Genomic DNA, 12,054 nt, shown 5'->3' with positions numbered 1-12,054 from the left:
TCTTCCCTCAGGCCCCAGTCTCCAAATAATTTAGGTCCTGAGTGCTTCTTTAGGGCTGTAGTGTGGTCTATATGTGAAAGGCTGCATATGCCGATTCTTTTTTTCTTTTAATCTATTTTTGGCCACAGCATGCAGAAGTTCCCAGGGCAGCGATCACATCTGCACCACAGCAGCGACCAGGGTCACAGCAGTGACAATGCTGATCTAAACCCACTATGCCACAGGAGAAGCCCTGAACTTTTCCCTTTTTTTACAGATGTGAAGCCAAATTACCTGAAAGGTCTGTCTCATGTACTTAACAGGCTACCAAAGCCTGTGCTCTTGCCGGAGCTGCCCACGGTAAGCCTTGTAGTCAGCCTCGAAGCAGGGACCAAGCCATGGCCCCTTCCCTGCCCCTGTTGGGGCTAGAGAGGGGAGAAGCAGGCTTATCCCAGATGTGGTCACCCCCCCCTCTCCTGTGGCCCCTTAGCTGCTTTCCTTGCTGCTGGAGGCCCTGTCCTGCCCCGACTCCGTGGTACAGCTCTCCACCCTCAGCTGCCTTCAGCCTCTTCTACTGGAAGCACCCCAGATCATGAGTCTTCATGTTGACACCCTTGTCACAAAGTTTCTGAACCTCAGCTCCAGTCCTTCCATGGTGAGTTGAGCCTCAGCAGCTCTCTGGCCCCTCTGTCTCCCCTTTGTGGGTCTCCCCTCACCTCCTTCTGGTTGTTCCAGGCTGTCCGGATCGCCGCACTGCAGTGTATGCACGCTCTTACTCGCCTGCCCACCCCCGTGGTGAGTACCTCAGATATCCCTCTCTGGCCTGGGAACTTCTTAGAAGAGTGTCTTGCCTTGGTCAAGTGGGACTGGCCACCCTGCTATGTGAGGTACGCACAGTAGGATCCAGATGGGCGAGGATTTGCCTGACTACCTAAAACAGAATGGCCAGCTCGCCACATAGCAGTCTCTAGAATCACTAAAGAATAGGAAGAGTATTAGTTGGCGAGGCAGAGAAGCCGCTTTGTCCATTGTCTTGGTTGAACAAGGCTAAGATTATCTCCTCTAATGCCGCAGCTGCTGCCGTACAAACCACAGGTGATCCGGGCCTTAGCCACACCCCTGGATGACAAGAAGAGACTGGTGCGTAAGGAGGCAGTGTTAGCCAGGGGAGAATGGTGAGTTTCTAGGTCGTGGGGAGAGGTGGGACGGAAGTGGGCCTCACCACTAATGGTGTCAACATTTTGTGTTTTTTTTCCTACAGGTTTCTGCTGGGGAGTCCTGGCAGCTGAGTTCTCCATTCTGGTCTAGACTGTTCTGACAATCTAACCTGAAATTACTAACATCAGCGAGCCATCTTGCCCAAGGCAGGGAGACCACTGGCCTCTGACTGCCCTTCCCAGATACAGCACAAATGCTGGGCCTCTGTCACATGACTGTACAAGAAACATAGGATTCCTGATTTCTAATGGATTTGTGAAGTAACCGAGTGTGAGACTACTTGTGTTTGAAGAATGATCTTGCTCTTGGAGCCCTTCCGTTTATAAGTCAGGAAAGAGGAGACGTGCTGCTGAGGGTGAATGCAGATGAGTGTGGCCCTGCAGACCAGGGATGGGGTGGGGGCGGGGGGGGAAGGTGTTCCTGCTGGAGAATAAAGATTTCTTTTGGTAATGGCCCTGTCAGTTATTTCCCTCTCCGCATTTATGCCTCAGAGCACATAACCAAAGCATCACTGCATGAGCTAGAGGAATGGTAATGATAGGAATTAGCCAGGAATTCTTCAGGGCATCCAAGCCCTCCAGGTAGGGCATAGTTGGCATGACCAGAGCACCTACTCACTTGGCCTTGACCCTGATTTTCCCTTTCCCCCACCCTTTAGGTAAAAAGTGAAAAGCTACATAGCTTTAAAAATCAAATACCTTTATTTTTGCTCCCTTCAGCAGTACATGAGAAGTGGCAGTGACCTCAGCAGTAGGCCTGTTTCTTTGCCCTGTTGAGGAGCCAGGAACTCAGCTCTACCATTCAGGTGTGTTCTCGGATGGCAAGTGGAAGAGGTGGTGGCCAACCCCAGTGCTGTACCCTGGAGGAGGTCGGGGTCGGTACCCGGCAAGGTTGCTAGCTGCCTAATCTCCAGTCTGGGGCTGGAACTTCTGTTTGCCTGAGTAAAGGGACATCAGTCCTAGGATGTTTCCACATCATGCCTTGCTTTTGCAGCGGTCAGAAGACTGGTCTGTGAGCTGCCCCTGCATGGTACCCTACGGTAGGCCCACTGGCTCTTTTTGCTCAAGGATTCCAAGAAGCTATCCTTGGAGGCCCTTGAGACAATGCAGGAAGCAGGGTGGTGCTCAGGTTGTGGCTGGCACGCTTCGGCTCACACTGCCATCACGGAGGCCGAGTGAGCAGTCACCCAGGGAGGGGGATCCCAGCTCATTCCATTCCCGTGGGGCAGGTGACTGGAAGGTAACAGCACCCGAGTAAGCCAGTGCCTACAAGAGAAGACAGAAGCCCTGAGATCTAAGAGTCCCTGGTCTTCCTGATGCTCCTTCCTCAGCAAGGCTACATCCAGGTAGTTTCTGAAGCTGCCTTGGCTTTCATCACAAAAGTAACAGAAGTTCTCATTTTGCCCCCTAAATGTGCCCTCTGGTGCCTTGAGGGCCCTTAGAGGTTCTGAGCTAAACACAGTGACAGGCAGGAACATAATGAGGGCGGGAGAGGGAGGAGGGCAGATGACTTAGAGTCACCTATTATTCCTGCCTCGGTAGCTGCAGTGTGAAAAATGATTTACCTTTGTCTCTTTGGCTGAGAGAGCTAGCTTCATTTCTTGTCTCAGGACCTCTGTCACGAATAGATTACTTCAATCCCACTAATCATCTGCTTGAAATCCAGACATTGCCATTCAAACGAGAGGTGACTGATGGCCTACACACCTGAACTAGGGGGCCCCTCTTGAGCACAGCTTTCTTAGGATTCTATTGCAGTGATGTCAAAGTCTCATCGGCCACTTAAACCAACAGTTCTGGCCTTACTTACGCCCCTTGGGCTGAAACGAGCAATGATTCTATTCCTCCAGGGCCTAGATCTGCACTGTAGCAATATGGTACCCACTACCCACACACGCCTATTTAAATTGGTGAAACTTGATTGAAAATTCAATTCATTGACACTTCAGGTACATTTCAAGTGCTCAAAAACCACACATGACTTGTGACTGGTGGCTAGTGTTTTGGACAGCAAAGGTATAGAACATTTCTCTCAACACAGAAAGTTCAATGGACAGCACTGGTCTAGATGTTTTACTTTACCTTCCTGTGTCCACACCCAGGAATACCTTCCAGTTGTCCAAGCAGCCGTAGTTGTAATGATTCCTAAAAACCTAGAGCCAAGAAAAACATGTTTCTACAAACCCTTTTACTGAAACCAATATTGCGCCTTAAATTGGCTAGGCAGGTTCTGGACATCGTGATGCCTGCCCTAGCCGGGCCTGACCACGGCCTGTTTACAGGACAGCAGGGTCAGTTACCCATGCACTCCTCCACCTCAAGCCCAGCTCTACTCACTCTGCCCTTGGCCTGGAGCCGACGTCGCTCCTTCTTGTTGATGTGCCTTTCGATGCTCGTCTCACCTCGACTGATGAGAACAGCATGCCATACAGTTAGGGCACCCAGGGCAAGTGCCACAGAACTGAGAAAAGAGGGGGAAAGACTGGAGGGTAACGTGGAGGGGGTTAGAGGCTACAAGTAGGCCTGAAATTGAGCTGAGCAATAGTGATTGGCTAGGAAGCTCTGCCCAAGTCTTCCCTCCCGGCCTACGCATCCTAGATGAACTTTTACCTCACGGCAGCGATGGAAAAGCATGTACGTAGGCTAAGAATAAATGGTGGGGGAGTTCCCGTTGTGGCGCAGTGGTTAACGGATCCGACTAGGAACCATGAGGTTGCGGGTTCGGTCCCTGCCCTTGCTCAGTGGGTTAACGATCCGGCGTTGCCGTGAGCTGTGGTGTAGGTTGCAGACGCGGCTCGGATCCTGAGTTGCTGTGGCTCTGGCGTAGGCCAGTGGCTACAGCTCCGACTTGACCCCTAGCCTGGGAACCTCCATATGCTGCGGAAGCGGCCCAAAGAAATAGCAAAAAGACAAAAAACAAACAAACCAAAAAAAAAAAAGAATAAATGGTGGGGAAATAAGTCTATTACTAATAAAAATGTTCTGGAGTTCCCAGAATACCCATGCTTGGGAGACAGAAGAGGGTAATAAAAGCACCAAGGACTAGAATGAAATGGCACAACATTCAGGTTCCAGCTCTACCATTCCTATCTGTGTGTCATAGAACAAAGCACCTCATCCCTCAGATCTGCAAGTGTCCTCATCTGTGAAATGCGCCTACCCTTTAAAATAGGATTTTAACTTCCCTCGGCACAAACACTTGATGCCAATATCCTCAATGTTTCCAGCCCCCAGATGCTGAAGAAAATTAAGCACTACTCTGCCAAAGTATGTGAGACTAAGAACAGCCGAAATTCACACAGGAATTGCTTCCCGCCTGTGTGTGGGCACCAAAAAGTTTTTCTGAAGCTGCCCCTCCCTGAAACTGTCAAAAATGAGAGTCAGATACCTGCACAGGAACCAGAGGTAGACAAGGCTCTTGTGAGTCACTCTTTCTCGGAAGGAGAAGGTGGGTGGTGGGGTCTGGTGATAAGTCTAGAAAAAGAAAACAGCAGCCTGGCTCATTTGCTCTGCTGGAGACCGGCAGAGCCCAGTACCTTCAGGCAGGGAAGTGATCCAAGCCCAGGGTGAGAAACAAGGGGTTAAGCCACAGAGGAGTCAGGGCAGCAGCCAGATGGGTGGACCAAGCCCGGCAGCATCATCATGTGGACAAACACTGGGCAGAGCAGGTCTGGACAGGATGGTCAAGCACAGGCGGGACCAACCCTGGGCCTTTAGCTCTGACAACACAAATGGGGCTCCAGGGGAAGCCACACCACTCCCCAGCTACAACTCTTCACTGTGTGGCTGCAAGCCCCAAGAGAGGGGACCAGACCCACACCCAGAATGGAATGACTGGAGGCGGGAGAACTGTGAGCCCCACGAAGGACCAAAAGACCAGCAGGGGCACAATCATGACCCCCAGATCTGTTCAAACAAGGAGTCCTAAAAGGCCTGGGGAGAAGGGACGATCCTGATGGGAATGCAGACAGGCCAGGAGCAAAGGATGCTCAGACAGGCCCAGCCTGACCTCTGTCCCCTGGAACCCCATTACACAGACTAACACAGACTCCTTGCTGCTCAGGCCATCACCAAGGCAGCACCCTTGCTCAGCCCAAAGAAGGTGATAATGGGAGAGAGAGCCCAAAACTGTCACAATCCAGGGACTCCCAGCTTGCCCCCAGGCCACGGAGTTTGCCCAGCAGACGGCCCCCAGAACACCCCTGGCCCAGTCTCTACAACTGGACTCACAGGTGGGCCCCAGTTGCCTCAGCAACACTACACCCCTGGCCTGAGCAGCAGGAGGCAGTGGGGTGGGGACGGCCCACCTGATTGGCAACCGCCTGTAGTTTGTTCTTGTCGAGCTGTTTCATTTTCTAAGGGGATGGAAAACAATGCTGGTTATACTCTCAGGCCTCTAGGATGGGGGGTGCTACCAGCCCCACTCCTTAGGGGCAGACTCCACACCCCAAAGTGCTCTCTGCTGAGCCGCTCTGCTCCTAACTACAGGCTCACCTCGATGGCAGCATAAGCCTCCCGGAAAAGGTCCCAACTTCCGTAGCTGCAGTAGACACAGCCCAGAGTCATGAAAAAGCAGAAAGAGAAGAAGTACCGATGGTTATAGTGGCCCACACAGTTGTTTAGCCAGGCTGGTGGGGGAAGGATTAAGGACAAGACCAAACACACAACTTCAGGGGGTGTCCAGGTTTCTCTGGTTCGTCCTTGGTTCCCGACGAAGCCCAGGGCTTCCAGTCCCCAAGAACTATTTTCCAAAGGCAGAGAAATATGGGCTTCTCTGAGGCTGAGGTGAAAGTATTAAAGATTTTCGGGGCCCTCACACGTCCCAGGAGATCATAAAAACTGAAATCCGGAGTTCCCGTCACGGCGCAGTGGTTAACGAATCCGACTAGGAACCATGAGGTTTTGGGTTCGATCCCTGCCCTTGCTCAGTGGGTTAATGATCTGGCGTGGCCGTGAGCTGTAGTGTAGGTCACAGACGCAGCTCGGATCAGGTGTTGCTGTGGCTCTGGTGTAGGCGGGCAGCTACAGCTCCGATTGGACCCCTAGCCTGGGAACCTCCATATGCCGCGGGAGTGGCCCAATAAATGGCAAAAAGACAAAAAAAACAAAACTGAAATCCTCCAGTAAAATGAACCTGCCAATACTTCAACTTAACTGAGGTTAATCAGGCATCTTTGTGAGACAGTGGAAGGGGCCTAATGACTCTATCTGACACCTGCCAGACGCCCCTTGGACAACCACTGAATCAAACATCTCTTTCCATCCAAGAGATGTTAGTGTGACAGTCTGCAAAAGAAAGAGCTGTTAGGGAGGGAGGCCACGCTCCAAGAAGATCTGCCCAGAGAGCCTGAAAGCCTCCTGCCTTCCCCAGGAGATGGCCAGCCCCCACAACTGCTCTTCTACTAACTTCTACTGGGCCCCGTGTTCTCTGCAGGAGGATGCTAGAAGCCTTGGGTCTGTGGCCCTTAGACCTCCGCAGTGCTCGGGAGCTAAGGAAGGAGGCCTCAGGCAGAAGAGATCAGAAAAGGATACGGCAGTGATGGTCCATCTTCAGCACACACCTGTGAGGGAGGGACACAGGCTCTGTTACGGTGGCCAAGGTTCTTGAGATGGCAGTGCCAATCCTTTCCTACAAGGACCAGCATCCTGCTGAGGTGGAAAGGGCACAGACTGTGAGGACAGCCAGGCCTTGTTTCAATCCTGCTTCACTGGCTATGGGACACTGGACAAGGTAACTTGGGGTCTCGTGCCTGCCCTGGCTCAACTCTCTGAACCTCACGTTCCCTAGGTGATGATAATGCATAGTTTGCAGGGCCATCCTGAGGACCACTGTCATGACAGAAGGCACACTGCCTGGTCCATGACGGTGCCTCATAAGTGTCTTGTTCGACTCCAGGTCTGGGCTTTTCCCTAGGGCTACAGCACAAGGGCCACAGCTGGGGTTCCCAGAGACCCACCTATTGCAGATGCTGCAGTGGTGCGTTCGGGCTGGCTTGGGGTTAATGCACTTCTTGCAGATGGAGACTGTTGTGATATCGTTCCTGCCCTGTGCAGAGGGAGAAAAGCACCAGGACAACTGTGGCAGCACCAGTTTTGCTCCCCCAAAACACCAAAGCACTCTCCCTCCCCACGTCCGGGACTGGCTCCCACAGCCTGCAGTCCTCCCCTGTCCCCCACGCCTCGGTGGGGGTACCCACCTGGGGTGGGTATCCGGGTGGGGTGGTGATAGCCTGGTAGTAATGGAAGACGATGAGGATCAGATTCCAGTGACTATAGAAGAAATGCCAGCAGAGTCGTGGCACGGAGTAAGTTTGGAGGATGAGGGGCAGGACACACAGGTAGGCGATGGCCACGATGGAGCTGGTCAGCACGATCACCAGCACCACGAACACCTGTCGACACCAGTGAGGTCAGGGAGCGGCGGCGACAGCGCTCGCCAACAGCCAGGCCAGACTCGGGAATGTCCCTGGGGTAGGAGGCAGGTGTGGGTCCAAACCCAGTGTAGGTCCGCCAGCCACAGGTCCCTCCACTACCCCCAAAGCATCCCTTTTCCTGCCCCCAGGCATCACTCACCACCCCACACCAGCGGATCACGTTGTCCACCAGCCAGTAGATAGGCTCAAAGGCAGCATCCACAGCGGTGTCACTGCCCCCGAAGGAGTTGTAGAGCAAGGAGCGCAGGCAGACCTTGCCATAGCGCCAGCGCTGGACCAGGCCCCGGAGCAGAGGTGGGCAGCGGCGCCGGTAGCCCAGGAGCAGAAGCAGGCGCAGGCAGAGGCGGGCAGGGCCCAGCAGCAGGCTCCGCTGGCCCCGCATGGCTCCTGGGAGAACACAGCATTGTGAGGGGCCAGCCTGGGTGCCGTCCCGCCCTGCCCCACCAGTGGGGAGGCCCAGAGCACCAGCTCACAGGCAAAGACCTGAGACAGAGGCCTGGCTGACCGGTCACTAGCTGTGGGAAGTAGGGAGGTGGCTCCGAGCCAGAGCAGGGTCTCTGGAGTTGTCCGTGTAGGCAGACAGACCCCTGGAGGCACCTGCCCAATGTGCACAGAGCCACCTCTTGTGCCTCTGCGGGCCTGGCCACTGTAGCAGAAGTTTCCCGAGGTCTCTAGCCCACCTCCGAACAAGTGTCTTCACCAGGAACAGCCAGTGGGGGACTAGGCTCACAGCTTGTGGATCCCACACCTAGACCTCCTCTGGCGCTATCTGAGTCTTGGCAAAAGATACTCATCCCTCCTATTCCTTCTGGACTGATGTCACAGGCCCCTAGACCCCACCCGGTAGCGTGAGAGTCCCTGTCTCCCGCCAGGCAGCTTTGCACGACCTAAGATGCTGTCTCCAATTCTAGTCCCAGACCCACCCCAAGGTTCCTAAGGCCAAGACAATTTTCCGTGTTTAGAGCAGAACACCACCACAGGCAGGAAACACTGGCAGGAGAGGGGCTGGTGGCTCCCGAAGACCACAGGCCTGCCCTTTCAGTGGAGTCTCCTCTGCCCTGTTCTAGTTTGACACTTAAGAACTTTCTCTGCAGCTGTTGCCCTTGACCCCAAGCTTCCCCACCGGCCTTCCAAGCGCTTTAGCCCTTTGCACAGTCCCTCTTCAAGTGCCTGGACCTCCTCTATGTGGTTTTTATCCGATCTAACAGCCATGGGAGGCCAGCTGCCCAGGCAATGCCCAGAACAAAACCCAGAGTCCTTGGACGACAGTCTCGTCAAGTCTGCAGATGAAAGGCCTTGCCGGAAAAGAAATTATCTGATTTCCCCATATGGCGACTTTGTCCTCAGCAACTCCACTGACTTATTTAACAGGTAGCTCAAAACCCAGCAGAAACTGGAGGAGGCTGCATCACTGTAGGGATGGTTTCATTTCAGTAACTGGAGCAAGGTACTCTGCTTGCACCCTGGCTCATCCTCACGAAAAGCCTCTAAAGACCGAAGGCAAAAACAAATCCAGCAGACAAGGCCAGCAAAGAGAAGATACCCAATTCAGTAGGGATCGAGTCTCTGTACCAGGATAAAGAAACTGGCCATTCCCATCACCTCTGAGGAGCTAAGATTAGAATTAAAGGGCAGTGTAGAAAAGAGAAAAAGGAAAACTTCCTACCTCAAACTTCCTACCTCCTTTTGAGTCAGACTCCTATTGGGTGGGATCATGATTTGGCCTGAAGCATTAATTTTCAAACAGTATACAGCCACAATCAAATGTAAGAGTGAGACAAAACATTTTACCCCATAGCAAATACAGGTGACTTTTTTTTTTTTTTTCTCCTGGCTGCACCTGCAGCACATGAAAGTTCCAGGGCCTGGGATCAAGCCCATGCCACAGCAGTGACCCAAGCCACAGCACTGACAACACCAGATCCTTAACCTGCTGTGCCACCAGGGAACTCCTGAAATCCAGGTGGCCTAGATCATCCACACCATTACTCATTCCCTTACTATGGCTAATGGGGAGGTTCTCAACATCTTCCAGAATTACTGAGGCCCTCAGGAAATGCTTGCCTCAAGGGCTAGACTTACCAACTCTCACCTGCCCTGTAACTTGACCACTTAGGGCTCAACTCTGCCCTTAAATAGTTCTGTGACCTTGGCCAGGTCACCAAACCCCGCTGGGACTCGACTTTCTTGTGTTCCCATTCAATGAGGGGACAGGATTAAATACTAAGGTCCCTTACAGCTCTACCCCTTTATGATCCTATATATATACTTACATACACTTGATAAGGTATAAATGAAATGTTTATAAAGTGCTTAGCACAATACCTGGGTCATGGAAGTACTCAATAAATACTTGCTGAATGAGTGACCTGGAGGGATGCAGAAGTGGAAAGGCTGGTCAGATGTCTATCTGGCTTACAAATAACAGCAAGGACACCCCTGCCAATGTGATAACACTAAATAAGCGTCCATTGCTACATTCTTCATGATCAATAAAAAGAGAAATGAAAACCATTGTTAGAATCACAGCACTTAGGAGCCAGAAGTCATTTTATCTTTTTTTTTTTTTTGCCTTTTCTAGGGCCGCTCCCGCGGCATATGGAGGTTCCCAGGCTAGGGGTCAAATCAGAGCTGTAGCTGCAGGCCTACAACACAGCCACAACAACGTGGAATCCGAGCCGCATCTGTGACTTACACCACAGCTCACGGCAATGTCGGATCCTTAACCCACTGAGCAAGGCCAGGGATCGAACCTGCAACCTTATGGTTCCTAATCGGATTCCTTAACCACTGCACCATGACGGGAACTCCCAGAAGTCATTTTAGAAAGCTAGTCCAACCAGAAATCAAGCCAAACAATAGTTCCCATCGCGGCTCAGTGGTAATGAACCCAACAAGTATTCAAGAGGTTACAGGTTCTATCCCTGGCTCCACTCAGTGGTTTAAGGATATGCATTACCATAAGCTGTAGTTTAGGTCACACACAGCTCAGATCTGGCGTTGCTGTGGCTGTGGCATAGGCTAGCAGCTGCAGCTCCAAATTAGACCCCTAGCCTGGGAACTTCGATATGCTGCAGATTTGGCCCTAAAAAGAAAAAGAAAGAGAAAGAAAGAAAGAAACCAAACATGTAAACTGAAAGCTTGTAGATGCAAAGCTACAGATCAGATTATTGTAAAGGAAGACTGAGGCCAAGCCCCTGCCCCTTATTTTAGGGATTCGTGCACAGGGCACGCGGAGGAGGGTGTACGCCAGGGAAGAGAATACTTAGTCCATGGGGCTATAACTTAACATATGAAGTTTTCATCTCATGAAACTGAGGTAAAGCAGAACTCAAAAAAACAAAACTGTGTGCTGGGGGTCAGGGGGGCCGGAGTGAACAGGGCAGGAAATAGAGCCACCCACTACTGATCCCCAGCCCTAGCTCTGAGCATTCTGATCCCTGAGTAGTAGCCACAGGCCATCAGAAGAGACATCTGACATCTGCCACAGATCAGAGGAGATGGAAAGCCACTACACTCAAAGGCTCTAAGTCATCATCTCTTCCAAAGGGAAACCGGATATGGGGGACATGTGGGGTGAGAAGGGATTCGAAAGCCACCAGAAGGCAAAGGAAACCGAGAAAAATGTCGACAAATCTCATATGGACAAAGATGCCGTTCTCAGGGTATTTGCAGTCTCAAGTACTGGACGTCAATCATCAAAGAGAGCAGCTTTTACTCATGCGCAGACTTCCCTGCCAGACTAACACGCTCCACTTGACAAGATCCGACCGCAAGATGCAAGCTGCAGTTACAAAAACCAGGAAAAGGTTTTACTTCACATAAAGGCTGGCCTGGTCAAAGGGTGATGGAAGTAAAATAACTTGGATACCGATTTGGTCTCTACCTTGAACTATCTTAGAGACACTGCACAAGTCAAATCCTATCTCTGGAGCTGAGCTTCCAAATCTGTGAAATGGGTGAGTTGGGTTGGCTGACCTCCTTCAACTCTGCACCGTAAGGCTGTCCGGAAGGTGCGCTCCGCCGGGTTCGAAGGCAAGGCCGTACAGAGCAGGAACTCGAGCTCACAAGGCCGGAATAGGGCCCGACCCTAGCAAAAGGGACAGGACTGAGCAGCAAAGGCCGTGGCTTCGCTCTTACCTGCCTCCCCAATCAGCCAAATCGAATCCTGCAGCCTCCGCTGCAGCTCACTGCTACCCCCTCCAGCTCCGCGCCACAGCCCGGCCCGGTTCAACCCAACCAACCATGGCCAGCAGCCCACAGCTCCAGCCTGCAGACCCGCACCCGCCGCCTGCCCATTCTCGTCCACAGGCGCAAGCGCAAGCGCAGGAGTTCCGGAACTCCGCCCCCAAGCTCGTCCCGGGGCAACCTGGGAAATGGAGTTTACCCCTCCCCTCAAGAGTGAGTCTGGCGAGCACGTGACA

General features: G+C 52.4%; 2 protein-coding genes across 14 annotated transcripts in view; one reads left to right on the top strand and one right to left on the bottom strand.

Moving 5' to 3' along the window:
- Positions 1 to 1,647, top strand: part of MMS19 (MMS19 homolog, cytosolic iron-sulfur assembly component) — a 33,167-nt gene extending 31,520 nt beyond the window's left edge. For both annotated transcript variants that reach the window (XM_047761739.1, XM_047761740.1), the window contains 5 exons: positions 257 to 339; positions 470 to 634; positions 715 to 774; positions 1,054 to 1,154; positions 1,241 to 1,647. In XM_047761739.1, coding sequence (XP_047617695.1) covers positions 257 to 339; positions 470 to 634; positions 715 to 774; positions 1,054 to 1,154; positions 1,241 to 1,268 — 437 coding nt within the window. In that variant the 3' untranslated portion in view covers positions 1,269 to 1,647. The remainder of the gene's footprint in view (positions 1 to 256; positions 340 to 469; positions 635 to 714; positions 775 to 1,053; positions 1,155 to 1,240) is intronic.
- Positions 1,648 to 1,879: 232 nt separating this feature from the next.
- ZDHHC16 (zinc finger DHHC-type palmitoyltransferase 16) lies at positions 1,880 to 11,964 on the bottom strand. Of its 12 annotated transcripts, XR_007132346.1 has the most exons (13): positions 11,875 to 11,947; positions 11,609 to 11,720; positions 7,770 to 8,017; positions 7,394 to 7,588; positions 7,154 to 7,242; positions 6,729 to 6,757; positions 5,691 to 5,824; positions 5,504 to 5,551; positions 4,585 to 4,670; positions 3,534 to 3,678; positions 3,279 to 3,349; positions 2,762 to 2,847; positions 2,396 to 2,462 (listed from the first exon to the last, which is right to left on the bottom strand). XR_007132346.1 is itself a non-coding variant. In XM_047761741.1 (12 exons), the coding sequence occupies exons 1-12, from the start codon at positions 11,875 to 11,877 to the stop codon at positions 2,348 to 2,350; spliced, it is 1,275 nt and encodes a 424-aa protein (XP_047617697.1). In that variant the 5' UTR covers positions 11,878 to 11,944; the 3' UTR covers positions 1,880 to 2,347. The 12 variants fall into 12 exon arrangements, 11 of the variants coding, with proteins under 11 accessions (XP_047617697.1, XP_047617701.1, XP_047617698.1 ...); XM_047761741.1 differs by lacking the exon at positions 2,762 to 2,847 and having other exon boundaries at positions 1,880 to 2,462; positions 11,875 to 11,944; XM_047761745.1 differs by lacking the exon at positions 2,762 to 2,847 and having other exon boundaries at positions 1,880 to 2,462; positions 3,534 to 3,603; positions 11,875 to 11,944.
- Between the last annotated feature and the right edge of the window lie 90 nt (positions 11,965 to 12,054).

The sequence above is a fragment of the Phacochoerus africanus genome, chromosome 15 (assembly GCF_016906955.1).
Source record: "Phacochoerus africanus isolate WHEZ1 chromosome 15, ROS_Pafr_v1, whole genome shotgun sequence".
NCBI lineage: Eukaryota > Metazoa > Chordata > Mammalia > Artiodactyla > Suidae > Phacochoerus > Phacochoerus africanus.
The sequence above is the reverse complement of the archived record's forward strand: the minus strand, read 5'-3'. Positions and strand labels throughout refer to the sequence as shown.